General features: G+C 48.4%; 1 protein-coding gene across 6 annotated transcripts; it reads left to right on the forward strand.

The window, feature by feature from the left end:
- Positions 1 to 17,788: 17,788 nt before the first annotated feature.
- Positions 17,789 to 26,049, forward strand: LOC138917130 (protein FAM170A-like). 6 transcript variants are annotated; one of them, XM_070231927.1, is made up of 5 exons: positions 17,820 to 18,021; positions 19,788 to 20,916; positions 21,334 to 21,607; positions 23,053 to 23,130; positions 24,297 to 25,246. In XM_070231927.1, the coding sequence occupies exons 1-2, from the start codon at positions 17,973 to 17,975 to the stop codon at positions 20,642 to 20,644; spliced, it is 906 nt and encodes a 301-aa protein (XP_070088028.1). In that variant the 5' UTR covers positions 17,820 to 17,972; the 3' UTR covers positions 20,645 to 20,916; positions 21,334 to 21,607; positions 23,053 to 23,130; positions 24,297 to 25,246. The 6 variants fall into 6 exon arrangements, with proteins under 6 accessions (XP_070088002.1, XP_070088008.1, XP_070088024.1 ...); XM_070231907.1 differs by having other exon boundaries at positions 17,790 to 18,021; positions 19,788 to 21,607; positions 24,297 to 26,049; XM_070231923.1 differs by lacking the exon at positions 24,297 to 25,246 and having other exon boundaries at positions 17,790 to 18,021; positions 21,511 to 21,607; positions 23,053 to 23,242.
- The last annotated feature ends 314 nt before the right edge of the window (positions 26,050 to 26,363 follow it).

Here is a 26,363-nt window from a genome sequence, read left to right on the forward strand (position 1 = left end):
CAGTGACTCCTTCCTGTCAGCACAGTCAATATTACCTGACTCCATACAATAACCCTGCTATCAATATAATAACCTTGGTATACACTGCTGGGGTCATCTATTTAATAAATAACCAGCAAATATTTATTGAAGCCCTTATATGGGCACAGCACTATTTGGGAGGAACCTGGGGAAAGTATTGAAAATTCCTTCATTTTAAAGCATTTACTGCTTGTCGGTTCCAATGCCCGAGCATTGAGGATACAAGGTGAAGGCGGCGTTCTGCTTTGACCCTCTGAGGGGCAGGTTGGGGTGGGGAAACAGTGCTCTCTAAGCTCTCTTGTAGCCAGGAGAGCAAAGAACCAGGGGGGACAGAACAGGGGAGAAGGGAAAGCTTCCCTGCAGGAGGGAGCTCGCAAGGCGCCGTTGGCACTCAGGGACAGGGGCAGTTCCTCCTCTTTGGAGTTCTTGGTGGCCAGCACGGGGCCCAGCAGGCAGCAGGTCCTTGGTGTTGTCAATGAAACGATGTACGAGTGGAGTACAAAATCAGGGCATAAATAAAAGTCATAACAGTGTCACACTGCGAATCTCACACCACTTGCTGGGGCGGTGGGATCTGGGCTCTTCCACAGAGGGACATGAGGGCCTCCAGATTGGGCCACACCTGGTCATGTCCCCAGAGGGTGCACTGCCCCATGCCATTCTCTGGAAACCCTTTCCATGACCGAGACATGCAGACTCGACAGGCATACCATGACAGATGATGACCGGTCAAATGTAGTGAGATAATTTGGGCTTTAGAGCCATTCCGTCTTTCAGATCTGTGATTTCAAAGTCAGAGAGTAATACTTGAAAAGTGATTGAGACAGAAAATGGAAAATGTAAAACAAATGACTTGTGCCCGTGTAAGAGTGATTCAGGGACTGCTATTTGTTTTTAATTTCCAGCAAGCTTGCATAATCTCAGTTCCCTTGCCATCAGCTGAAATATTAAGTGTGATTTCATCACATTTATTCCTAGTGATGTTAAATAAAACTGAGAGCTCAACAGCACGTTAATATGCACCCAGAGCGTGGTCTGCAGCTTAACAAACCTAATTTGAAAGAACAGAGCCAGCCTTGATGCCTTAGTGGTTAAACTCTGGCACACTCCGCTTTGGCGGCCTGGGTTGGGTTCCTGGGTACAGAACCATACCACTTGTCTGTCAGTAGCCATGCTGTGGCGGTGGCTCACATAGAAGAACCAGAAGAACTTACAGCTGTGCACAACTACGTACTGGCACTTTGTGGGGGAAAAGGGAAGAAAAAAGGAGGAAGATTGGCAACAGATGTTAGCTTAGGACGAATCTTAACCCTGAAAAAAAAAATCCGTTAAAAAAATAAATAAATAAAAGAACTCAGGCTGTGAGACTTATCTTTTAATCAAGGAGAAGAACCTGGATGTAGTCTCTTGAGCAAATGCATCTCCTTCTTTAAATAAACCTGCATGTTGCAATTCAGCTGTATGCTATAAAAATGCATGCCTCCTAAAGCTTACACTTTAATTTCTAATTCTGTGATCGATACTATACAAACACAAGGCCTAGAGATTGTTTAGATGGAAAATCACAGCATCGCTAAATGTCAGCGATTGAGATGTCATTTCATTCCTCTTTCATTTCACAGATAAAGGATTGGGCCTGGGTGTGAGAAGTGACTGGCCCACAGCAGACAGCTTCCAGCTCTCCATGGCCCAGACAAAAAGAAAAGAAAAGGAAAAAAAGAAGAAGTGATTTGGAGAGCAAGAAGACAGTTCAAACAAAAGCAAGAACAATATAGAGCTTCTAATTCAAACTCTGAAATGGTTGGAAGACTAGATATTAGAGCAATTCAAGAGGAATTTCCCTTTAGAAGGAGTTTATTTCATTTGAGGCCGTTTGTCTTCCTTCTTTAACACTCTCAAGCATGAATTTAATATCTTTACTCTAAAACAAATAGCTCCTGTGAGGCTCGAAGGACAAGAAGGATATTACGGTCTACCAAGTCCAATAAGATCATTAATTATTTTGCTGACTGGTAAGCACTGGTTCTCTGAGTTGATTGAAAAATTATGGGCTAAATGATACACTTTTCAGCACCTCCTGTGTTATAAGAGTCCATTAACAACATGCTGGGTGGATCACTGGTCCTCGGTGGACACTCTGCCCCCTATTCCTCCGTGCCATCTCTGAACATCTTTCCTTTGGCCGTTCTAGGGGCTCAGCCCTCAGGATTTGTCTGTATTTCCAGGCTCTGGACAAATCTCTCCCTAATCTTCAGTCTGGCTCCTACCTCTTGGTCTGATATTCATTTCAGACTGCCTCAAAGAAATCCACCAGCCCAGGCCCCAGAAGACCTTTTCCTGGGAACTCTGTGCACACCCCAGAAGAGGAAGGTCTGTCTCTCCGAGCTCCACATTCCTCTCCCTAGCTCTGTTCCCAAAACAACTGTTCTAGACACACGTAGATTGCCACAGGGAATTAGTGTAACCGAAAGTTCGGTCTCTGAACCCGATGCCAAGCCGAATAACGAGAACAGAGTCTTGAGTGGAAGAGGAAAGGTTTTTACTATGCCAGGCACAGGGAGCAAAGCAAGGGCTCATGCCTCAAAAATTGCTAGCTCCCCGATGAGGAATGGGTAGGGATTTTTATTTGGGGTTTTGGGTAGGGGAGGGGGCACATGAAGCTTGTGCAGCTTGGTGCTTTCCCACCAGCCTGCTTTTGGCCTTGAAAGGCTGCTTGCAGCAAGGCAGGGGGGAGGGTGAGATAGGAGGATGGCAGGTGGGCGTCCTTCGCCGTTGTCTCCTCTTCTTGTTTGAGGTGGGTTGGAGCACCGGGAGTCGAGGAGTTGAGGTCTGGGAAGCCTCCGCTCCTTGAGACTCTTGAGACAGAGGCTTTCCTGGCAAACTCAAGGACACATGATGAGCTAAACTTTAGCGTGCCTCCAACTCCAGGCCACCTGGGCTTTTAACAATTTGTAGCTCCCATCTAGTTGTAAAGCTCAAAGAGTCCAAGTTTAAAGAAACAGGTATTTACATATGAGTGGAGCTAGAGAAGCAGGAAAGGGGGTGGTGGGTTTTAGTTTTAACCCCATATACACTGGGTTCAATGTGGGGAACTGATATCAGGGCTGATGTTAAGAGCCTGTAACATTAGCAGAGAGGAGATCTTGTTTTCCCTTCTCCTGCAGTGCAGGTACTAACAACCAGAACCCTGAGATGGCCAATTGCTCTAGAATAGCCCATAGTGGGGGCTCGAACACTTACAACTTGGCAAGAAGTCCCTAATGCAACCTCGAGGCATTGTTTCAGGAAAGAGTAAGAAATAACTAGAGGAGAAAGGATGTCTGAATAATCATATGGATTCTTCCGGGAAGAACTCGGGCCCACAAAGGCTCTTTTCCTTTCTTGAAATCAGATAAGAGGACCTCCTCCCACCACAGCAGCAGGCACAGTGCAAGTGGGAAGCAAGTGAGGGCCCCACTGCACTGACTCATGAAGCACTAAGAGCAAGAGCAATTCAGTCAGGGAACTGCACAGTGAAGGCTGAGGGTTTCTGTTCCTGGGATCGTGCTTAGGACACATGCAGACCGAAAGGCTGAGAATGTTCTGGAACCAGACTGTCAGTTCTGACACCACCGGCACATATCAGCTTGGGGAGCAGGAGCAGATAACACAGGCGGAAGAAGAATAATGCAGAAGGATGATCAAATAAGCTGAGGACCAGGGCACAACCAGAACATAGCTGTTGCCTGAACTTCTCCTGGCTGAGAGGAAACTAATTCGCAAAGGAGGAGGAGTGGTGAGACCAACACTGCAGTGGTTTGGCAGCAGGGCCTCAAATGAATTCCAAGTCACCTGGTATAGGCTCAAGCACGGGCTTTATTGTGGGAAGGAGGAGCTTATAAAGGTAGGTTCATGGAGAGGAGGTTGAGGCTGCTCTGTGCTCCCCTGGCTCCCATGGTGCTGAGCAAGGCACTCTGCCTGTGGGGGTGTGTTCCACAGGACAGTGCTGGCCGCTCTTGTCAGGCAGACAAGCAGCCTTGCCAGAGGAGGCCACACAAACCACGTGGACCAGCAGTGTGGATTTGGGGGCAGCTGCTGGAGCAGTTGCCTGATGATGTGGCTCCAAGAACCTGGAAATCTTAGGCCCCGCGGGAAGCTGAAGCCCTCTATCCTCGTCCTAGTGAGCTCATTGCCTGAGCAATCAGAGTGAGCCCCAGGGTCACTTTCTGACCTTCCCTGTCCCTTGTATCATGGTAAATCAGGGTAGCCACTTACAAGGATGGCAGATGCCAGGCAGGTGACATGATGAAGGACCCAGGTGGGAGAGTATGAGTCCCAGCCGGAGGGCACAGCCACCACTGGGATCTGCATGATTTTTTCATGCGGGAGCGTGGGCCCACTGTTGTCAGGAGTCTGGGTTTTGTAAAAGAAATCTGGCTTCTTGATTTTAAAAAAACTCCTGATTTTGTATGTTGTTAACTGACTCACTTTTTGAACACTTGTGTGAGCCTAATAAAATCATTCATGAGCTGCATGTGGCCTGTGGTTGTCAGTTTTAGCCTGTCCTATAAATTATGCTTTGCAATGTGTTTTAACTCAACAAACGTTTTGCTCATTATTCATTTTTGCAAATCGCATTTTTTTTTTTTTTTGCTGCGGAGATACCAGTCTGGAATTTCATGGGCTGGGGGGTGGGGGAGGAAGGCCGTATTGTCTAGAGTAGTGCTTTGCAGAACTGTTTTCAAATAAAACGTTGTGTAGCACTACAATATATAAGGCAGATAAAGTGATGAAAAGGTTCTTTCATTTCCATGGTGAAAAGATTTTTTTGTCATCCCCCCCACCCCCAGATTATATAAATAATACATGTTTCGGGGGGCAAAAACTTTTAAAAATACAAACAGTATGAAGAAAAAATGAAATTCTCTGAAATCAGACCTCCTGAGAAAGTCACTATTACCTTTTCTGTCATCATCCTTTTGTACATCTTCTACACACACGCATTATAGTTTACACAAATGAGAGTACGCTGCATTTCCCGAGGACACCATTTTAAGTGCTCATTTAAATTCTCATTTTGTGTTGCTCACCCCTCCCCTGCTTCTCTTCGGTCTCTCCCCTGTCTCTGCCTCCATCCCTATCCCCAACTTAGTTTAAGAACCTAATATGTATTTTTCCATTCCTCTCTCTCCTTGTCTGTCTTTCTCTCATATGTGTGAGTGAAATCGGATTGGGGATCCTTGCTTTCTAGGAATGAGATGGCATCATGCACGCTTCCCTGCACCTCTGTCCTCACTCAACATGGAACTGACACACAAACTCGTTTACCTGCACAGGACATCAGGACGTCGATGCCCCCCTCCTTACTCACCGTCTCCTTTACTGACACGCATTCACGTTGTTTCTGCGTTTGGCCAGTATAATATGCGGCAGTAAACATCCTTGTACGTGAAGTTTCATGTTTTTGTGTTGTATTCTCTATGGGTAGAACCCCAGTAGTGAGATTCTAGGATCAAAGAGTGTGTTTTGAATTTCAAACTTACTGCCTGACTGTCTTCTAAGGGTCTAGAACGATTCCCATTTCTATCAGCGGTATGTCAGAGTCTCCTTTTCCTGGAAAGCTTACCAGAAGGGGAGTTCACAATCCATTCTAATCTTGTCCACCTGATGGGCTTAACAGACTTGAAGGGGTTTTGAGCATCTTTTTATAGGCTTATTGGCCAGTCGGCTATGCTTTTCTGTGAACTGCCTATTCTTATCCTTTTAAGATTAATTTGTACATTATAGATAACTAATTCTTTACCGTATGTGTTGATTTTTTTCCCAGTCTACCATTTTTTCTGTTGAATTTATAATACAGTTTCCTCTGTGAAACAGAAGTTAGTTACTTTGAATTTTATATCTTTTGCCGTATAAAATTAAAGCAGCATTGTATTTTTTTAAGACAAATACGTTCATCTTATCTCTTATGACTTCCGATCTATCGTCTTGCTTACAAAAGTCTCTTCATGACTCTGTGTATAGACGTGGTGAGATGCGCTCCGAGCCATAGTGGCCTAAAACAACAACATTAAGTATCTCGTGGCTTCCGCAGGACAGAATTCTGGTTTATTTGGGTGCTCTGCTTCCGGGTTCTCCCACGCCTGCAATCCAGCTGTCGGCTGGGCTCCAGTCAGCTCCTGGTGGACTAGGAGAGGGTCTGCCCCCAGCTTACCTGGCTGTTGGCAGGATTAGGTTCCTCGCTGGTTCTGGCCACAGGCCGCCCTCAGGGCCTTGCCCATGGGCGTCTCCGTGGGGCAGCTCACCACGCGGGCGGCTGCTGGCTTCCTCAGAGCACGTGAGCAAGAAAGGTCAGAGAGAGTGCCAGCCAAGGGGGAAAACATGGTCTTTCATACCTGAATCTGGGAGGCGACATCAATCACTTTTTCCTCATTCTATTCTATTCTGTTCTGCTCTACTCTATTCTTTTCTAGTCATTAGAAGCAAGTCACTGGGTGCAGCCCACACTCAGAGGAGGGCATCACAGCAGGGGGTGAACCCCAGGGGGTGGAGTCATTGGGGACCATCCTAGAAATCTGCCTGCCACAGTGACAGAGAAATGCATCAGTGTACGTGCTTCTATTTTTCAAGGAAAATAGTTTTGTCCTAAAGTAGTGATTTATGCTTGATTTTGCGTGTGTTTATTTGCTTGTTTTGACTCCTAGGCTTTAAATTGAGTCCATTTATTTTTATGAAAAATTAATGCACTGTCTTCTCTCTCTCTTTATTAATAAACATATCTTCAAGGACCACCATCAATCCAAAGGCTGAATTGGGGAATCATTGGACTAGAATCATTCTCAAACTCTTTCTGGTTTCAGACTCCACAAGGAGCTGCTTTTCCAGTCAGAAATCAACTTGCAAATGCAGCAGTGCTCAACTAAGTGCATTTCACCCACTACAAATGTCTTTACTGGCTAATTAAGCTGCTTAGGATTTGGTGAACAGAAAACCCATAACTGCTTTCTCTCTCCAGTCATTATGCGGATGCTGCTTGAGGTGCTTTTTGAAGCTGATACACTGACTTTTTCTATTTTCATTTCAAAAGGAAACGCTTTAGCCATGTGCAAACCACAGCAAAATGAAAACCCAGCTTAGCGATAGGCACAGAGGCGTGGGGCTTAATCAAGCACCAATGAAATCAAAGATTACGTTCACACCCATATTTTCTTGGAAATTAAACATTTATTCCAAGCACAAAACTAAAACAGAAGGACATTATTATGTATTGATAATTTTATTTAGCTGTGCATATTTGTCTCTGTTTACTTGCCGGAGTTACAACAACCAGGATAGAATGTTGTTTGGAAGCTCCCTAGAGAACCAAGTGGTAGAGGAAAGAGGATTTATTTTCATGTGAGGGAAATGTCCATATTTGGGATGGTTTATGCTATCTTTGAGTGCAAAATACAAGATTCATGAAACATACGGTGAGAAATTTTTATCATCAGAAGTAGCCTTTGTTTGTTAAAATCAAATATGCTCTTTAAAATCATTTCAAGAATATATCCATTTTCATACTTAACCTAGTAGTATGGACATCATATAGACATGGGGTGACAGATATATTTCGGAATTAAAGTAATCAGAGGCTAAGAAGTCATGTTAGCAATTTTCCAATGTGTATTTTCTTGGTATTCACAGAATATCTAACCAATTAAGGCTATCAAATGCATATACTCTCTGTTTGTTCTTATTTAATTTAAATTTTGCAGCTTTATTGATGTATAAGTGACACACAATTAATTGCTTATTTTAAAGTGCATAATCAGATGAGTTTTGACACATACGCATACATGAAACCATCAGCACAGTCAAGATAATGAACTTTTACATCAACCCCCAAAAGTTTCTTTGTGGCCTTTGGATTCATCCTCTCTCAATTCCCTCAGCCCCTGCTTCCCACCATTCCCAGGCTAACCTCTGACCTGCTTTTTTGAGACCTATCTATGATTGGTTTGCGTTTTCCGGAATTTTTATGAATAGAATTATCCAGTATGTCCTGCTTTTTGCCTGGCTTCTTTCACCAGCATAATTATTTTGAGATTCCATCATGTTATTGAGTGTGTCAATAGCTGCTCCTTTTTATTGCCAAGTCGTGGTCTGTAGCAGCCCGCTCTGGTGGTCTAGTGGTTAAAGTCTGGCACTCTCGCCACCGCAGCCCGGGTTCGTTTCCCTGTCAGGCAACCACACCACCCATTCATCGGTTGTCACGCTGTGTCGGCTGCATGTTGCTGTGATGCTAAAAGCTCTGCCACTGGGATTTCAAATATGAGCAGGGTGACCCATGGTGGACAGGTTTCAGCAGAGCTTCTAGACTAGACAGACTAGGAAGAAGGACCTGGCCACCCACTGTCTCCCAAAACTGGCCATGAAAACCCTACAAACAGCAGCGGAGCATTGTCTGATATAGTGCTATAAGTGAGAGGATGGTGCAAAAAGACCAGGCAGGACACAGAATCTCTAGGAGTCGGAATCAAGCTGACAGCACTAACAAGAAAGTAGTCTATAGGATGAGTATGTGAAAATTTGTTTATCTGTTCACCTGTTGATGAGCATTTGGGTCGTTTCCAGCTTTGGGCTATAAATAAAAAAAGCCACCATAGACATTCACGTACAAGGGTTTTGTGGACATAGGCTTTTATTATCGGGGGGTAAATAGTTAGCAATATGATAGGTATTATGGTAGGTGCAATTTTAACTTTTTCTAAACAGCCAAATCATTTTCCAAAGTGGCCGTACTATTTTGCATTCCCACCAGCAGGGTAGGAGAGTTCCAGTTCCTCCACATCTTTGTCAACACTTGTGGAAGGAATTTCACGAATGTAGATTTCTTGGTGCATATAGAATATCTTGCCAACTAATGGTGTCAAATATATGCAGTCCCCATTTATTTTTAATTCAGTGAGGCTCAGAAGGATCCTATTTTAATTTGAAGAGTTTTCTTTTAAGCCAGCCCTACACAGTTAGTGTGGGGGAGTGGGGTGGGGGGTTGCACTAAGAGTGTGGGCTCAGAAATCAGATCGTCTAGTCTGAACCTTGGTTCTGTCACAAATAATTGTGTCTCCTCATTTTCCTTGACTGTAAAATGCAGTTAATAGCAGTCTCTATCTTGTGGGTTGTTGGGAAGATAAATGCTTTAAAGCATGTGAGCCACCACGGGCCGGGCACATAGCAGTCAGTAAACGTCACTTACACACAATGCAGATGAGCTACAGTTTCTTCAGTTCTTATGGGGAAAAAAACTGCTTCATCATTCATCCTAAATATGATGAAAAGGATTATTTGTAAAGGAAATAACTTTTTACTGACTTTAAAATTAATATATATATATACACATTACAGAGAATTTGGAAAACAGGGTTTGGCCACATGTTAGGCTGAGCTACATGGAAACGGTGGACAAAATATAACAAAACAGTTTTGGAAAATACAAAGCTGCACCTCTGGTAATGGTGAGTCAGGAAATTTTGATCAATATTCTCGCTGAGGAAACTATGAAAGCTTAACGAAATACTAAAATAAGGACAAAACCATCTACCTGAGGCTTCATATTGCTAAGAAGATGGAGAAGAAATACCAGACCACAATACGGAGGAGGTGGAACCCTGGTAAGCACCCCGTGCTTGGGGATGGGGCCTTCAGGGACTGTAAGACAGGAGCGAGTGGGAGCTGGAAGCAGACAGGCGGTCATGGGGACTGAGCTCAGCTCCAAATCACTTCAGCTCTTGTACCTGGTTTGAAGGGGTCCTGGGCTGGTATTGATCCTAGGAGACTGGCAGAAACAAACATAAATGTTCTCTGGTGGAGGTAAGAACCTTTTCAAGTTGTTTCTACAAACATTTTTGCAAAAAACCCCTCTGGCACCAATAAATAATGACCAGGCTAGGAGGAGACACAGCAACATGGACAAAAGACAGCAGAAACAACAGACAGTGGAAACAGACCCACAGAGGTTCAGTTATTAGCATGATCAGATATGACTTTAAAATACCTGTGCTTGTTATATACAAGGAGAAAAAAGACAAGGTGGAGAATTTTTGCAGAGAACTTGAAGCTGCAAAATAGAAAGAAATTGTGAATTCTAACATGTAAGATGTAACCAAAATAATAAATCCCCAATGAGTGGGTTTAACAGTAGATTAAACACAACTGAAGAGAGAATTAGTGACTTAGAAGAAGGTCTGAAGAAAACACCCAAAGTGAAGCATGGAGAGCAAAAGGATGGTGAACACCGAAGAGCAGATTAAAAGCATAGAGGATATAGTGCTAACATATGTGTACTTGGGGTTCCAGAAGGAAAGAAGAGAGAATGGAGCAGAAGACATATTTGAAGAGAAAATGGCTGAGAAATTTCAAAAGCTGATGAAAGACATCAAGATACTGATTCAAATCCCTGTGAACCCCAAGCGCAAAAATTAAAAACAAAACAAAACCCAAACCAAAACATCAGCATCAAAATAAAACAACTAACATACTGTTTGAAGAAAACCAAAATCAAAAAGAAAAAATTTAAAGCAACCAGATCAAAAAGATGAACGTTCTTGAGTAACATATAAGTAACAGCTAGACTTAGCAGCTGAACTCTTAACAGAAGCCGTGGAAGACCCCTAAACTGCAGTTTAGTAGTGAGAATGAAATAAAAACATCTTCAGACAATGACTGAGAGTGTTTATTAGCAGAAGATCATCACTTAAAGCACTGTTAATAGCATACGTGCCTGTAATAAAAAAATCGAACCCAGAGGAAGGCATGGGTGACAAGCGACAACAGTGAGCAAAGAAATGGCTAAACATGTTGGTAAATCTAAATGAGATTCGACGATTAAAAATACAGCACTACGTCTAGGGGCCAGCCCAGTGGCATCGTAGTTAAGTTCGCCCGCTGTGCCTTGGCAGCCTGGGGTTCACGGATTCGGATCCCGGACGCAGACCCACACACCGCTCATCAAGCCATGCTGTGGCAGCATCCCACGTACAAAATAGACAAAGACTGGCACAGATGTTAGCTCAGTGACAAGCTTCCTCAAGCAAAAAGAGGAAGATTGGTAACAGATGCTAGTTCAGGGCCAATCTTCCTCACAAAAAATAAAGAAATAAATAAAGCACTATGACTACTACTAATTAACCGGAGGAGCTTTAAATATTATGGTGTCCAAAATGCAGTCTTTATCCTGTTTTGCGGGAGAACATAGATATGAACTTTATAAAGTGTGAAATCAAATACACATGTTAAAAAATTCTAAGAGTAACTAGTAAATTACTACTAACTACTAAACCACTAAACTACTAACTTTCAAACCACTAGAAGGTAAAAAAGGAATAGGGGAAATGTAAGCACTCTAACGAGAAGCTGGGAAAGTAGAAAAGCGAAAAAGTACAAAAGAAAACAGAAAATGTAACGTTAGAGTTGAGCCTAAATGTAGCAGTAAGAAAACAAGGTGAAAAGATTACAAAAATCTCAGTAAAAGAGCACGGAAATTCAGATTAGACTCTCAAACCCAGTCGTGTTCTATTTTTAAGAAACGCCATTAAAACGTAATGACAGAATGTTTTAAAATAAAGAAATGCACAATTTTCTACCTGGAAACTATTAAGAAAAAGAAAATTGGGGCCAGCCCCAGCGGCCTAGTGGTGAAGTGCAGTGTGCTCCAGTTCAGCGGCCCGGGTTCAGTTCCTGAGTGCAGACCTACACCGCTCTGTTAGTGGCCATGCTGTGCTGGTGACGCACATTCTGAAAAACAGAGGAAGACTGGCAGGGAGGTTAGCTCATGGTGAATCTTCCTCAGCAAACAAACAAACAAACAAACAAAAAAGCCCCAGCTGTTGCAGCAATAAATGACCATTCAATTTACATGCGCAAACACTGTTGAGTTGGACTGGATCTTAATCTGGTTCTAGGGAGGTGGAAGGAGAGCTACATTGGGGGGCACGAACAGATGCCCAGAGCCCTACAGACTTCTGTCGTCATGTGACCCAGAACAGAAGTGCTGCATGCTGAATTCTCTGGCGGCAAGCACAGAGCCACACACTGGGCCACACACAGAGTGAGGCCCCTGGACAGGCTGGTACAACTAGTCTCCCTTATCACTGATCCTGGGCCCTTCAGCTCTGCTCTGCCTTCCTAGAGGTCCTCCTCTAGGCTTGAGATGGAGGCTTAAGGAGAAGCAGCATCTTGGAGGAACAAGCCAAACCTCCTGGAGGGATCAGGTGACAGAATGTGAATTCAGGCCTCGGGTTCCTGTGAGTGGGAATCAGTGCTCTCAGTGGAATCTGCACTGCTTTCACTCAAGTCTGAATCTTCAGTAGGATTTCTTAGCCTCGTGGCATGTTGTCAGGACAGGAGCATGAGTAAGGAATCACGAGAACTAACTAATGTGGCCTGAGGCAAAATATGCACCAAATATAGGGTGGCAGGACTAATCAATTCCCAGAGTCCCTTCCGGATAATTTGGTGGCATAACGACACTGATGGAGGCTGGAAAGTTTGGAGGATTGCAATGATTAATTTGTGGCCTTCAACAAGTCATCTAACCTAAGTCACAGTCTGCTGCTCTCTAAATCACCCTTACTTCAAAGAGTGGCGTGGAGAATAAAATTGAATATACAGACAAAGGACTTTGTCTGACACACTGTCAGTAGGGCACTAAATGCATTTGTGAAGGCTGTGTGCTGGACAGCCCCAGGAAGTATTATTTGCATGAACTGTGATGTAAATGGCAACCCCTGGAGTTGTGCAACATGGCGGCCTATGTCATGAACACTCAATCAATGACAATAGAGAGTAAAAATGTGTGCCCTCTCTTTAGCTATTCCAAATTGGCTAAATTTTCAAAACTCTAAATCAGCCTCCCAGCCTCTCCTCTTTCCCAAAATTGGAAGTAAGAAAACATGGAAATTATGCTACTTTCAGATATTGTTTACTCACTTAAAAAATTTCTAAAAGGTAATGCTTGAACTGGAGCAGGATTTCTTTTTTGATTGAATCACTTTCTGCGTTTCTACACAAAGCCAGACCAATGGACCCCAGGGCTTTCACACCCTACAATGTGTGTGCAAGATGCCGAGTGTCTCCCTCCAAAGCAAAGTGACAAGGGATATGTTCAATTGTGCAGACAGAAAGTCTTATTTGTTTTTCCTATCACTTTGTTATACAAGCTCTCTTCTCATCTTATTTAATCCTGAATTGGATGAATAGTAATCTCTATTTTCACTGATGTAAATAAAGACAGCAAGGCAAAGTTAACAAACTCACCAACACTCATTCATTCATTCAACACATATTTTCCTGCGTTTCCTACCCAGGTGCCAGGCACTGTCCAGCGCACCAGAGATACACTGATAACAGAAGAGGCAAGCTTCTGTCCTCGTCAATCTTCCACTTATGGGTGGTAGGCATACCCAAGCAACACAACGCATTTACAACATAACAGCAGCGAGGGATCTATTGTTCCTAAGGTCTCTTCTCTTCACTATGAACCTGTGTAAAGTAAACTACCTCAAAGGGACTCTGTGAACTCAAAAATAAGAGGCAGAGATTTCAGTTTGATTTTATTGGTTTTACCTGCTGCCCTATCAGATATCTTTTTTTTTTAACACCTAATTAGGCAACTGACAGTGGGCATAAAGCATTTACTACTTGGGCGATTTGAAAGATGCTCTGAGGAGAGATGCGAAGGACTCACTGACACTTCTAGTGACTTCCAGGGATTGCGGATGTGTGCTGCTGAAGATGCCAAGGGAGATGGATGGGGGCGAATCCAGGAGCTTCACCTGGAGCCGCCACTGCTCTTTGCATGCCTCTCTGCAGATATTGACACAATTAAAATTTCTGTTTCCATCATCCTGCAACTTGGAAAAGTCCTGAAGGGACTTTTCTGCACGGCCCACTGAACATGCATGGAAAGATAGTCACTGAAACCTTAAATTTCAGGTAAAATCTTCCTCTACTTTTCTTCTTCTCATACCTCATTTCAAGGAGGTAGTGGGCTCTGCAAGGCAGACGCTGCCAAAAGCACATGGCTCTGGGGGTCTGCCCCCAAACCTCAGCTCACCAAAGTGATGACACCCAGTGAACTGGAGGCTGAGGGGGAGGTGGGGCAGTGGGAGAGGAGAGTTCTAGACATTGCAGAGGGCAGGCCTGCTTCTTGCCAGTGCCCTGAAGTAGGAGGCAGCACCTGGGAGAGAAATGAAGGCACCTGGGGCAAATCTGAATGTGGGCCTCTGCCCTGGCAGGGGGCTCATGCTCCAGCCAAGAAGGAACACACAGCCAACGCTTCCAGAGACACCACACAGGATAGGACAGTGGCTGTGCTGAGGCTCATCTCCAATGCCTCGCTCCTTCATTAGACCCTGGACATCATTGCACAAGTCTGGGGGTGACACCCTAAGAAAATTTAAGGTTAATTTTTCCTCAGTTTGGGAAGCAGAGCATCTGAGGTAGAATTTAGTTTATTTAAAAAAATGTCATAAAGGGCTGGCCCCATGGCGTGGTGGTTAAGTTCATGTGCTCCACTTCAGCAGCCTGGGGTTCACAGGTTCAGATCCAGGGCACGGACCTACACCACCTGTCAACCCATGCTGTGGTGGCAACCCACATACAAAACAGAGGAAGATTGGTGTAGATGTTAGCTCAGAGACAATCGTCCTCAAGCAGAAAGAGGAAGATTGGCAACAGATGTTAGCTCACGGCCAATCTTCCTCACCAAAAAAACCCCCAAAACAAAAATCATATATAAGATATATGTATAATCATATATAAGATAGTTTTATGAACATTCGTTTATGCACAAAGTCATACTTACATATACACTTACATATACATATGATTCATTCATCTGTAGATCTATCTATAATGGCTACATATCAGACCCTAAGACCTCTGTTCTTGATTCAAAAATGACTAAGAAAAGGTCCCTCAGGGGCTGGCCCGGTGGTGCAGCGGTTAAGTCCGCACGTTCCGCTTCGGCGGCCTGGGGTTCGCCAGTTCGGATTCCGGGTGTGGATCTATGCACTGCTTGTCAAGCCATGCTGTGGCAGGCATCCCACATATAAAGTAGGGGAAGGTGGGCACGGATGTTAGCTCAGGGCCAGTCTTCCTCAGCAAAAACAGGAGGAGTGGTGGCAGATGTTAGCTCAGGGCTAACCTTCCTCAAAAAAAAGGGGGTGAGGTTCCTCACTGTCTGAGAAGAGAAATAGTAAAGTTGACAACGGGATCAGGTACCTACTGCTGTGTAACAAAACAACAAAATGCAGTGGCTTAAGACAACAAGTATTTAATTAGCTCATGATTTTGCAGGTTGGCAATTTGGGGATCTCCTGGGCTGTGCCACACTCAGCTGCTCTCTGCAGGACTTGCTCATGTATCTGCCATCAGCTGCTGGGTCAGCAGCAGGCCAGTTGCTCAAAAATCAACTCAGCAGCTGCAGTGAGATCCATCTCTACAGGGCGGCTTATCATCCGGGAGGCTGGCTTGGGCTCAATCTCACGGGTTCTCAGGGTTTGAAAAAGGTCAAGATGGCAAGCCCAATGGTAAGACCATTTCACGTCTCTGCTTGAATCAGGTTTTATGCTGTTGCAATAACCAAAGGAATCATAAAACCAGCCTTTATTCAAGGAACAGAGAAAGAATCCTGCCCTTGGAGAAATGTAGTGCAAAGTTATCACATAGGGATGTGGATGCAGAGACAGGAAGAATGTGTGGCCATTTTCATAATCACCAAAAGAAAACGCAATCATGTGCTTTCTAAGCTATACCAAAGCGCTCCTTGAATACAGTAGGACACACAGCAGGGGGTGGGAAATTCCACCGGGGGTTGGGCAGGGAGGAATTCAAACAGGAAGTGATACCGGAACAAAATTGAGGGGGGTGAGGAGGTGGGAAATGGTCCAGTGCATTGAAGAAACAACACATGCTCTCCGGAGGGCACGGTACACAAGAGGGTGGCACGGTGGCCTGGAGAGAGAAAACTCTGAGGAGATAGGAGGAGGATATTGGGGCATTTATGTTACATTTCTGAACAAGCACACATCTTATTTTCTATTATGTTTCCGCCGACTCGTCCCTGTCCTGCCTTCTGGAATCGCACAAAACAAGCCTCCTCTCTCGCCATCAGAGAGTTTTCAAGTCCCTCTGAGTAGTCAGGCCACACTCTCTGCTCACCACATCCATTGTCTCAAATCCTCCCTCAAAGGGTTCCACGATTTACTGGTTCCTCTTCTAAATGCCTCCAGAACAGAAGCAAAATCCAAGCCAAGAGAGGACGGCGGGCTTTCCCCAAGAGCCCTCCTAAATCTCCCAGACAGGTGGAGGTCCTGAGTCCACGCTTTTCCGGAGGCCACAATCCTATCTCTTTCTCACTGGTCCCAAGGGGAAACACGCAGAGGGCTAAGGAGCTTCCCGCTAACACTTTCCAGGGCTTGGGACTGGGAAGGTCAAGAACGGGGGCAAAATGCTCACTTGGGAGCGATGGTGCCTCCAGCTGCCAGGACAAACAGTCCAGCTCTGCAGGGGATGCCTAGGATGGAGGAGTCCTTGTGGGAGTCACCACTCATTCATTCACTCATTCATTCATTCATTCAACAAATGCGTGTCGAGTGCCTACTACGTGTCAGGCGCTCTCCTACTTTCCGGGATTACAGACCTGAGAGCAAGCCGGTGTTTGCCTCCACGTTGCTTACGGTCCAATTCAAGGAGACAGATTTTCAAATGAGCCTCTCCCGTGGACCTGGAGGAGCGTAAGGACGGGGGCTTTCGGGAGCTCTGCATGCTCAGGGCGAGGACATCAGCTAATCTGCGCACCCTCAGCAAGCTGTGACCTGCAGTACAACGGTAACCGTGACCATTAGCATAGTCTTCTCCTGTAACAGTCACTGTTCTAAATGCTTTCCACGGATTGACCTCTTCAGCCTCCAAATGATGCTATCAGGTGGAGAGAGTCCTTTCCATTTTACAGATCAGAAAGCGAGGCAGAGGGGCTGGCCCCGTGGCCAAGCGGTTAAGTTCACCCACTCCGCCTCGCCGGCCCAGGGCTTTGCCGGTTGGGATCCTGGGCGCGGACACGGCACCGCTCGTCAGGCCAGGCTGAGGCGGCGTCCCACGTGCCGCAACTAGGAGGACCCACAACTAAAAATATACAACTATGTACCGGGGGACTTTGGGGAGAAAAAGGAAAAATAAAATCTTTAAAAAAAAATAAAAAAGGAAAGTGAAGCAGAGAGAGGTCCACTGACTGGCCCAAGATCCAGCAGGTGGCGGAGCAGGGATCAAACCCAGTGGTGCTCCATGCACCACACCACTGTGCCTCCCCGTGGGAGGGGCGGACCCAGGAGGGAGGGGAGGGACGGTCTCCTAGTCAGGGGGAACAGACTTTGAGAAGGCTCAGAGGCAAAGGAGGTCTGAGAGGGGTTCAGAGGGGACACTGAGTGACCAGGGCTGGAGAGGTGACTTCCAAACAGAGGCACAGGAGAGGCCTCGGGGAAAGATATCACCCATCCCAGTCTGTTCTCCTTTTCTGCCCTCTCACCCTCTCTCCAAATGGATGGGAGGCCCCTTGAGGGCAGGGAAAAGTTCCAAATCACTTTATTACGTAATTATTATATCACCTTCCCTCAGCTGCCCTCCTCACCCCTACTTCAACTGTTGCCGTGATTTCTTGTTGCCATGTTGACGTTCAAACTGGGCCCTCGGAACTGAGCTATGTCAGCGGTGACATCACACAGGATTTACTGGAAGACTCGGAGCTCACTCAGATCCCAACTGCTCACAGAGAGGTTGTGGATCCGGGATCTCCCTGTGGGGCAGCGCCTGTAGCTGCCGACTCACAGACATTGAGGACTCACTCAGAGTCTACGACCCAAGAGAGGCTGAGATTGGGAAGAGGGAGAGAGATCCTTCCGGAGACCATCCTGGGAGTTCACCTCTGCCCCGACAGGATGAATCGGCGGCAATCCGGGAGGAAGAGGCCTATCTCTGAGACCCCAGGTAAGGAGAGGAGGAAAACAGTCTGATGGATGGGAGCTGGGAAGCCAGGGGTCTGATTTCCCCGGACAGATGGCCAGGAGAGCGAAGATGAAGGATTTGGCCAGAGGCCTGAGGCTCACTGAGGCTTTCACTGTGAACGTACTGTGTCATTTCGTAGACAACGAACACATGCGTAACATGAATGACTAAGTGAAGGAGTGAGTGAGTGAACCGAAGGACCCCCTACTGTGAGTCTGAGGGTCTTTCCTCAATTGGCTCAGACTAGAAACTTAACTGTTCAGGCCTGAGCCCTAGGAAGGGCTTGATGGCCACGCGAAGGCAGGAAGCAAGGGAGCCCCTGGGGCAGACGGCGTGGGACTGGGGAGAAGGGGCGAGGGGACTTGTCCCCTTCACTGTCATCGCATTTTCTACTGAGAGGGAATTAATACATCAGGCGAGGCAGCAAAAACAGTAATCCAGAAGTTATGGAAGGCTGCTGGGTGGTTGGCCCGGTACCCCACGACGACCCCAGAGGTCTCCCTCATTCTGAGCCAGGGCTGGGGCAGAAGGGGGCCTGGGCAGACAGCACTACCCTCAGTCCAAGGCCTTGCCTTCTCCTCCTCTGTCTCCCGTCCACCTCTCCCTAGGGCTCTACGATGTGGCACAGCAAAGCTTCACTTCAGAATCGCATTCTAAATCTCTCCTTAACCTGTGTTTCTGCCAGAAATCCTACAGATCCTAGTTCGGGACCCTTTCCCCAGTCAGTTCCTTTTCCCCTTGCCTCCTCCTCAACTTCCTGACAACTCCCATGTGCTGCTCGCCACAGGCCCAGCTGGTTTCCTCTTCCCTCCTGGTCTTCTGTCTGCAGATTCTGTCCACTGCCCCCTGAGGTCTTCTCCATCTCGGTCCTACCTGAACCCTTCACTCCCTCCCCCCCACACCCCCAAAGCTTGCTTCCATCACTTCCTTTCTGCATCCTGAACTCTCCAAACCAGCCCCGTCCTCAGAAGCATGCACAGACCCTGAGGCTGACGCAGCAAGCCCGCAGATGCCCTCGGTGAGGTTTTCACGTACTCACCACGGAGGTGGGGGATCAGGGCGCTCAGACACGGACATCTGTTTTCTGCCTTCACACTGAAGGAGCTCATCTCACGAGGAAGTGCTCAGGAGTCAGCTCCGAGCAAGCCTTTTTAAAGGTCTAGTGTTGCTCGGTTAAGGAAGGTTTGAGAAAGAAGGAAACCTGCAAGAGCCTTAACAAAGTCTACGAATTAGTATGTCTGTCAGTGGAATTCCTTCTATCAGTGCCCCCCTAATACCGGGTTGAAAAGAGCTGAGCATTTCTCCCGTTGGCACGCTAACCCTCTAACTAACTATCCTAGCAAATCAACTTCATAGAAAACATCTCCCAGAGGGGTAGCATAGTTGGCATTCAACAAATGATAGGGGAAAAAAAGGAAAAATTAGCCTGAAGGTCCTACAATTACAAGCAGAAGATCGCAAAGGGTATTGTATTGTCTCCCACGACAGACCTTTGACACAGGGTACCACTGTCATTGGTACCAATGTGCTCGAGGGGACTTGTGTCACCCCCAGCAGTGCAACCAGCACTGGAAGGCTCGGGACCCGGGCCCGCCGGGGCAGGACGAAGATGTGACGAGGTTTCCCAGAGGTGCAGGAGGGTAGCGACGGAGAGGCCCCCAGGGACCCCCGACACAACAGCCTGGGCTCAGAGACCAGGCCCCAGGCCCCAGGCCCCAGAGCTCATGGAACTCCCACTCTGTTCTCAGAGGCCTCAACCCAAGAGGACAGGGCCACACAGCCTACACCATCGGCAAACAGAAGCCGGAGCTCCAGGCCCAGGAAGACCCTCCGACTCCCAGAGACGTGTGTCTCCTCTGCTTCAGCGGAGCGGACCTCCCACTCCTCCAGCTACGGGTCGCCCAAAGAGAAGCAATGGGTGCGGTGCGCCTATTACACCCAAGTGCGCACCGTGAAGGGGGTGGCCGTCGCGTGGCAAACCGAAAGCGGGTTTGCACCCGTGGACGAGAGGCCCCGCGTCTTCGAGGCCGAGCTCTCCCAGGAGAGCACCATCGGCTCTCCCCCGAGCCCGGCTGACACGGAGTCCCTGCTCAGCGACACGGAGCCCTGTGTCCAGGAAGCCGAGGCGCACACCCCTGCGCCGGCCGTCCAGGAGCAGGAGGCGCCGCCCCGCGCGGTCACCCCGGAGTGGCTGGTGACCGGCGAGCACGGCTTCCGCTGCGTGGCCTGCTGCCGCGTGTTCCCGTGCCCGGCCGCCGTGGTGGCGCACGCCGAGCGCGGCGTCAAGGAGGGCTTCAGCTGCCGCGTCTTCTATGAGGAGCTGCTGGAGCGCCGGCGGCCCGCGTCTGCGCCGCGCCGGCCCCGACGCTGCCACCTGCTGGCCCAGAGGCGCCTGCTGGCGGCCAAGAGCAGGGAGGTGCGAGCCAAGGAGGAAGCCTGCCTGCGCCTGCAGGCGAGACTGCAAGCACAGAGCCAGGAGCTGAGGCGGCTGCGGAGCGAGCTGGCGTGGCTGCAGAGGCAGGAGGCCTGGCAGAGGCAGGGCCGCGGGGCGCGGCCCCAAGGACCGCGGGGCACGCGCCTGAAGGGCCGCGCTCAGGCCCTGTGACTGCAGAGCAGGGCTGTGGGTGGGATGGGGCCTGTCGGGGAAGACCGCGGGTCAGACCGCTTAGCCACCCCGGGAGACCCTTCGCTCCAGGCTGCGTGGTCCGCATCGCCAACCAAGGGCGTGGAGAGCACCACCCAGAAGGGGTGGATGAAGCGGCCTCGGGACAGCCGACTCTGCACGCCAGGTCAGGCCAGAGGCTCGCCCAGCCAGGAGAAGAGAGGAGAGCCCCATCTAGATGCTGCGGAATTCGGGACCCTGAACATGGCGACCGTGTAAGGCGGGAAAGAAAACGGGACTTCAGGGGGCTCTGGAGGGCTGGGAGAGCGCCTCAGCCAAGGGAGCTCTAAAGGAAGTGTGGTTGAGAAGGGGTGTAGCTGAGTCGTCCGCAGGAGGAGGGAGCAGAAGGAGTCGGGGACGCGGGGAAACAGTCTGTAGGACAGCAATGGGATAAAGCCCCTCAACCCGTCCCTCCGCCTGCCTCCGCTCCCAGCCACGTGCAGGGAGAGACAGGAAGGAGGGCCTGCAAGAGGAGAGGCGGGCTCTTAAAGGAAGCTGAGCTCGCCATCCAAGTCCTCTGGCCTCACTGGGAGAAGCGGGGTTGGAGGGATGTGCCGTTCCCTCTTGGGGGGAGTGGAGGTGGCAGCTGGTGCAGAAAGACTCCATTGGTGCCATCCTTTTCTGCACAACAGGAGATCCAGTTACTGGATGAGTCCTGCAGAGGGTCTCCTAGGGTGCAAGGGAAGCAGCTTGGAAACTTTTTGGCCCCTTTACAACAAACATGCTTTACCCCCCGGTCGTGACACATCCGTGACACTTGCCTGTTCTTTCTTTGTTCTGTGGTATAACCGGACCTATCCTGAGATCAGAGAACTGCAAGAAAACACCTGGCTGAGGATAAAGCAGCCAAAGAGAGGACATTTCCTGTGAACCCTGGAATTATAATGAAGGCAGGGGTGATCCGAGGTGAGGATGGGAAGGGTCAGGTTCATGCCCAGACTCCACGGTGGGCAGAGAAACTAGGGTCAGGGCATCAAGTCCAAGGGCCCGGGAAGCGCTGGGGGTGTCAGGGTGTGTCCATGTCCCTGGGAGCTGAGACGCAGAGTGACACGGGGACCCTCAGGGCACAGGGTGCGTGGGTAGGGTTCCCAGGCCTGGCACATCCATCCACGGGCTGCCCTGTTTGTACTTCTCAGAGGGACAGACATGGCTCCTGAGGGTGACAGGGTCTGAAGTGGAGGGAAGCCAGGGCTTTGAGGCAGGTGCTAATGATGAAGAAGGAAATCCTGTTGATGAGGATTATTTTAGGCTGGTTACTTTTAAAAACTGCAGACGGGAAGGAGCCTCTGAGGAGTGGGATTTGCTTGCCCTTTGATGAGAGACATTTGCATCTGTGAAGGAAGTCTCCACGTGTTGGGGGTGTCTCCCTCTCTGCCCCAGGAGGAAGGAGGGATGACCTTATCTCTAGAGACTCTTAATGGGGACGGCAAGGACTTAAGTCTTGTCTATGGTGCTCGTCTGGTAACCTCACCTAGCTGACTCCTCCCCCCACCCCCACCACCAATAGCCTCCGGGAGGCATAGGACATCCCGACTTAATCCGGTCTGATTCTGACCTAAAGTTATAGGGCCAGCCAATAACCAGACCCCACCTGCACTGATGCCATTTTAACAACTTCTTTTACACGTTCTTTCCTTTGTCTTGGAAAGAGATAAACTCACACACCTATGCCTTCAGTTTAGCCCTACTCTCAACCCATGTTGGCAGCGGCAGCGGCAGCTCCTCCTGCCCGTGGGTCCAGTCCCCACGCAGCAGCTCTGACTGCCCATGGGTCCTGTCCCCATGCCGGCAGCAGCAGCTCTGACTGCCCATTGGGTCCTGTCCCCATGCCGGCAGCAGCAGCTCTGACTGCCCATGGGCCCTGACCCCGTGCTCTTCCATACTATTCTCTCAATCAAAGAGCACTACTGCCAGACCTTGAGAGTCCAAGAAATCTCTCTTTCGACTCCTCGGCTCACCCACCCCGCATCTCTGTGATTCTCAGAGATGCGAGAGTGGAAATGGTCTGGCAATCCCAGTGGGAGGCAGAGGCTGGCTGGGACTTTCCACTGTCCAAGAGATCTTTTGTCCAAAATCTTTTTCTTCCTATAAGTTGCGAAATCCCCCTTAACGACGTCTAAGGGTAGTCTTGGAAAATGGCCTCGAATGCACCTGGGTGAGTTTTCCATTAGAACGGTTAGAGGAGTAAGGCGGGAGCACATAGCAGAGAACAAGAATCTTGCAGTGTCTGCGTGTCACTTAATGAATTGCACATGCTGTCCAGCCTTCTTCCTCGCCAGTATACATGTATACTCAGCACACGTTTGAGGGTGGATGCTTTAATCCTCACAGAATACTTTGGTCATTTCTAGGTGTAGAGTCCAGAAGAAGGCATGGTCTCCAAATGGCAAGCAAGAGCTCTGCTGGGTCTGACCCCTGTACAGCTGAGGGTGTGTCTTCATTCAGTGGTCGGACTCTTTGTGTCTGACGTTAAAGATGGGCTCATGCCTATCTTTTCACAATGCAAAATTTAAAAATGCATATCTGTGATGTTCTAACTTAGAGAGGTCTTATATTCTGATTATGATCTGTCTAACTGCAAAGTATTGTAAATCGAAAGTATAATCAGAATCATCCTCTCCTATGTAAATTGCACTCCTCTCCCAAGTTGTCCAGTGTTAAAAGACACACGTGTATCCTTCCCTACATCTCTCTCTGCTCAGAGACTGCCAGATTCTTAATGTTTCTGTCCCCTCAGCATTCACTGTTGGGATCCTAAGCCCCAATGTGATGGAGTTAGGAGATGGGGCGTTTGGGAGGTGACTGGGTCCTGAGGGTGGTGCCCCCATGACTGGGACTAGTGCTCTTATAGAAGAGACCCCGCAGAGTTCCCCAGCCCCTTCCACCATGTGAGGATGCAAGAGTGTGAGCCCGATAGGGCCCTCGCCTGTCCATGCTGGTACCCTGATCTTGGACTTCCAACCTCCAGGACTGTGAGAAATCAACTCCTATTGTTTATCAGCCAGCCTCAGCTGTGGTATTTTGTTATAGCAGCCCAAATGGACTAAGACAGACACACATATACAGTCCCAGGTACACGGGGAGGTCTGTCTGTTTCTTCGCTTTTTTAAAAATGACGTCACACTTGGCCCACATTGTTCTGCGCCATGTTTCACTGGACAATCTATGATGGATTCCTGTCAGTCAGCAGATACAGCTAACCCTGTCTTTTTGGTTCTTCTTATTTTGACTCATGTTTACTCTTCATGGCTTTGAATTATAGTATACCTTATATACACTGATACATAACTGTAGAATGGAAATACATTTCATTATGCTATTTCTTTAAACACTGTCCCTTCTGCGTGTTCTCACTCATTGTCACAGTTGCAGAAGTGTGTCCAGATAATTCTAACAGTCTAATAAGTAGACTCCTTCATCATCCTTGCTTAAGCAATCATACACATACAAACATACGCTTCTACTCCTTTATGCACGTGTATATAGGTTTTCCAGTATACTCAGATCTTTGTTCTTGTTTTACCAAAACGGGCTCATTTCCTACATACTAATTTGCCCCTTCCTCTGCTCCTCCCTCCCTCCCTCCCTCCTCCAGTGGAATGTCGGTTCGATGCCCTCCATCAGCAAAGGCCTCAAGGACAGAGTTTAAGAGAAAGCAAAGCATTTCCCACCAACTCCTTACCTGAGAGCGTCTTCGCGAGAATGCACGGCACACATGTCACAGGACACAGGAGATGCGGCCTTCTTTACCTTTTCCCTCCTCAAGAAGCAGGAGCCAATGCCAAGAGGTCAGGGCTCATGTCTCCGTACTTCTCACGCCTCTCGTGGTCCCATTTCTCACTCGAGTCGTAAAACTGGGAGTCAAGCAACCAGCTGTGAGAAGATGAACCCAGGAAGTACTCCTCGGCTGGGATGCCTTCAAAGACCGATTATCCGAGTCCTAAGACCAGCTGACGACCTGGGACACTAAGGTGATTGGTCCTCTACCTGCAGGAAGAACAGACTGGGCTGAGGCAAGTCCTCCTTGACCCATCAGGCACCCCAAGAGGTTTTGGAGGCTCCTTCGTCTCTTAAGTCAAAAGGCACGTCCAACCCAGTGGGAAAAGCACGGGGCAAAAGACGTTCTCCTTTGAAAGCGGAAACGGGCCCAGGACTCACAAGTGGCATGCGCTTCACCTCGGGCCAGCTTTTCAAGTTAGCGCCAGTCTGTCCCTGGTCGCCTGCACAACCAGGCTTTCCTAACCTTTCACCTCTCTCCTTCCCAGTGTCCTGTGGCCTCTGCCAGTCTTAAGGTGATAGTTGACACCGCTGCTTGCCCACCTCCGAGGTGGCGGATTCTCAGAGTGCCAAGCGCAAACCAACAGTGCCCTTAGGGGTCCTTTAACGGAAAAGCTGCCAAAAAGAACACAATGCCCAGAATAATCCCGAGACCCTGATGAGGAGGAAGCGGGGTGGGGGTGGTCTTTGACTGTTGGGAGTTCTCAGGGCTCAGGGGCTCCAAGTCACCAGGGTCATGCCCATGGCGGGAAATCTTTAGGGGGTCTGCAACTCTGTGTGTTGAGTGTCCGGCGCAGAGGCCCAGGCAGCCCAAGAGGACCTCTCTGACCTATGCCTCACCCAGCAGTGGGGGAAATCTTCACTAGGTGACCCGCAAGTATTCCTGGGGATCTTTCTTCCAAAGATCTTAGTTTGTAGGCTCTTGAGCGGTAGGAGATGAGAAAGCTGGGACCAAGGAGGTTGCCCAGAGGAGGAGGCTCCCTTTGTGTCCTTGGGGGTTTGGTTCGGCGCCCCCCACCCCCACTTGTTTAAGCGAGTAACGCTCCAAGCAGGCATTTGTTGGTAAGTTGCCTCTGCTTAGTTTATTGCTTACCCAGAGGTCAGCCATGGAGAGTCTATGTTGAGTTCATTGGATAGGTCTTCTTTTGCCTGGGCAGAGCAGAGTCTGGTCACAGCTAGTGATGATACTTGGGAAACTGAAACGTGTTAGGCCAGACCAGGCAGGCTTTGCTGCAGAAATTCTTGCCGTTTAGCTCCATCTTCTTGCTAAGTCTCCCATGTAGACCACGCAGGGCAGTGGAGCTCGTGGGAAACCGGCGGGGCTGGCTCTCACAAGTGGACTTGTAAATGCAAAGTCTCCCGCTTTATCAGCATCACACTTATCTGAAGATCTTGTAGGAAACGCAGATCCTCAGGACCAGCACCATGGGGTTCCTACAGACTGGGCATTCTGGGCCTCAGAGTCGTGTCGGGGTGGGGACAGAGGAGAGCTGATGGATTCTCCCCAGGGGATAAAATGGGGGTGCGAAGGGAAAGAAGAAAGAAATAGAGCTGAAACAAGATCCTGGAAAGCGCATCATTGGAAAGGACCCATAAATCCTAAACCTGGCTCATGTGCTGGCAAGAACAGCAGTGGACAGGTACTGGGGAATGTGGTATGTTGCTACACGCCTTCATGACCCAGCTCTCCTCAGAGTTCCTGCTGGCAGAAGGTGAGGCAGGCCGAAAAAGAGTCTCGGAATTTTCCAGGATGTCCACATGGGCCAACGCACAGCAACAACTGCGGCAAGGGAGGTGGCCAGGCCCAGCCCTCCGAACCCCTCGTCCTGTGTGAGCAGAAGCTCTGGGAGTCTCAAGATGAGCAGGGTGTGGTCGCGGGCCCTCC

The sequence above is a fragment of the Equus caballus genome, chromosome 1 (assembly GCF_041296265.1).
Source record: "Equus caballus isolate H_3958 breed thoroughbred chromosome 1, TB-T2T, whole genome shotgun sequence".
NCBI lineage: Eukaryota > Metazoa > Chordata > Mammalia > Perissodactyla > Equidae > Equus > Equus caballus.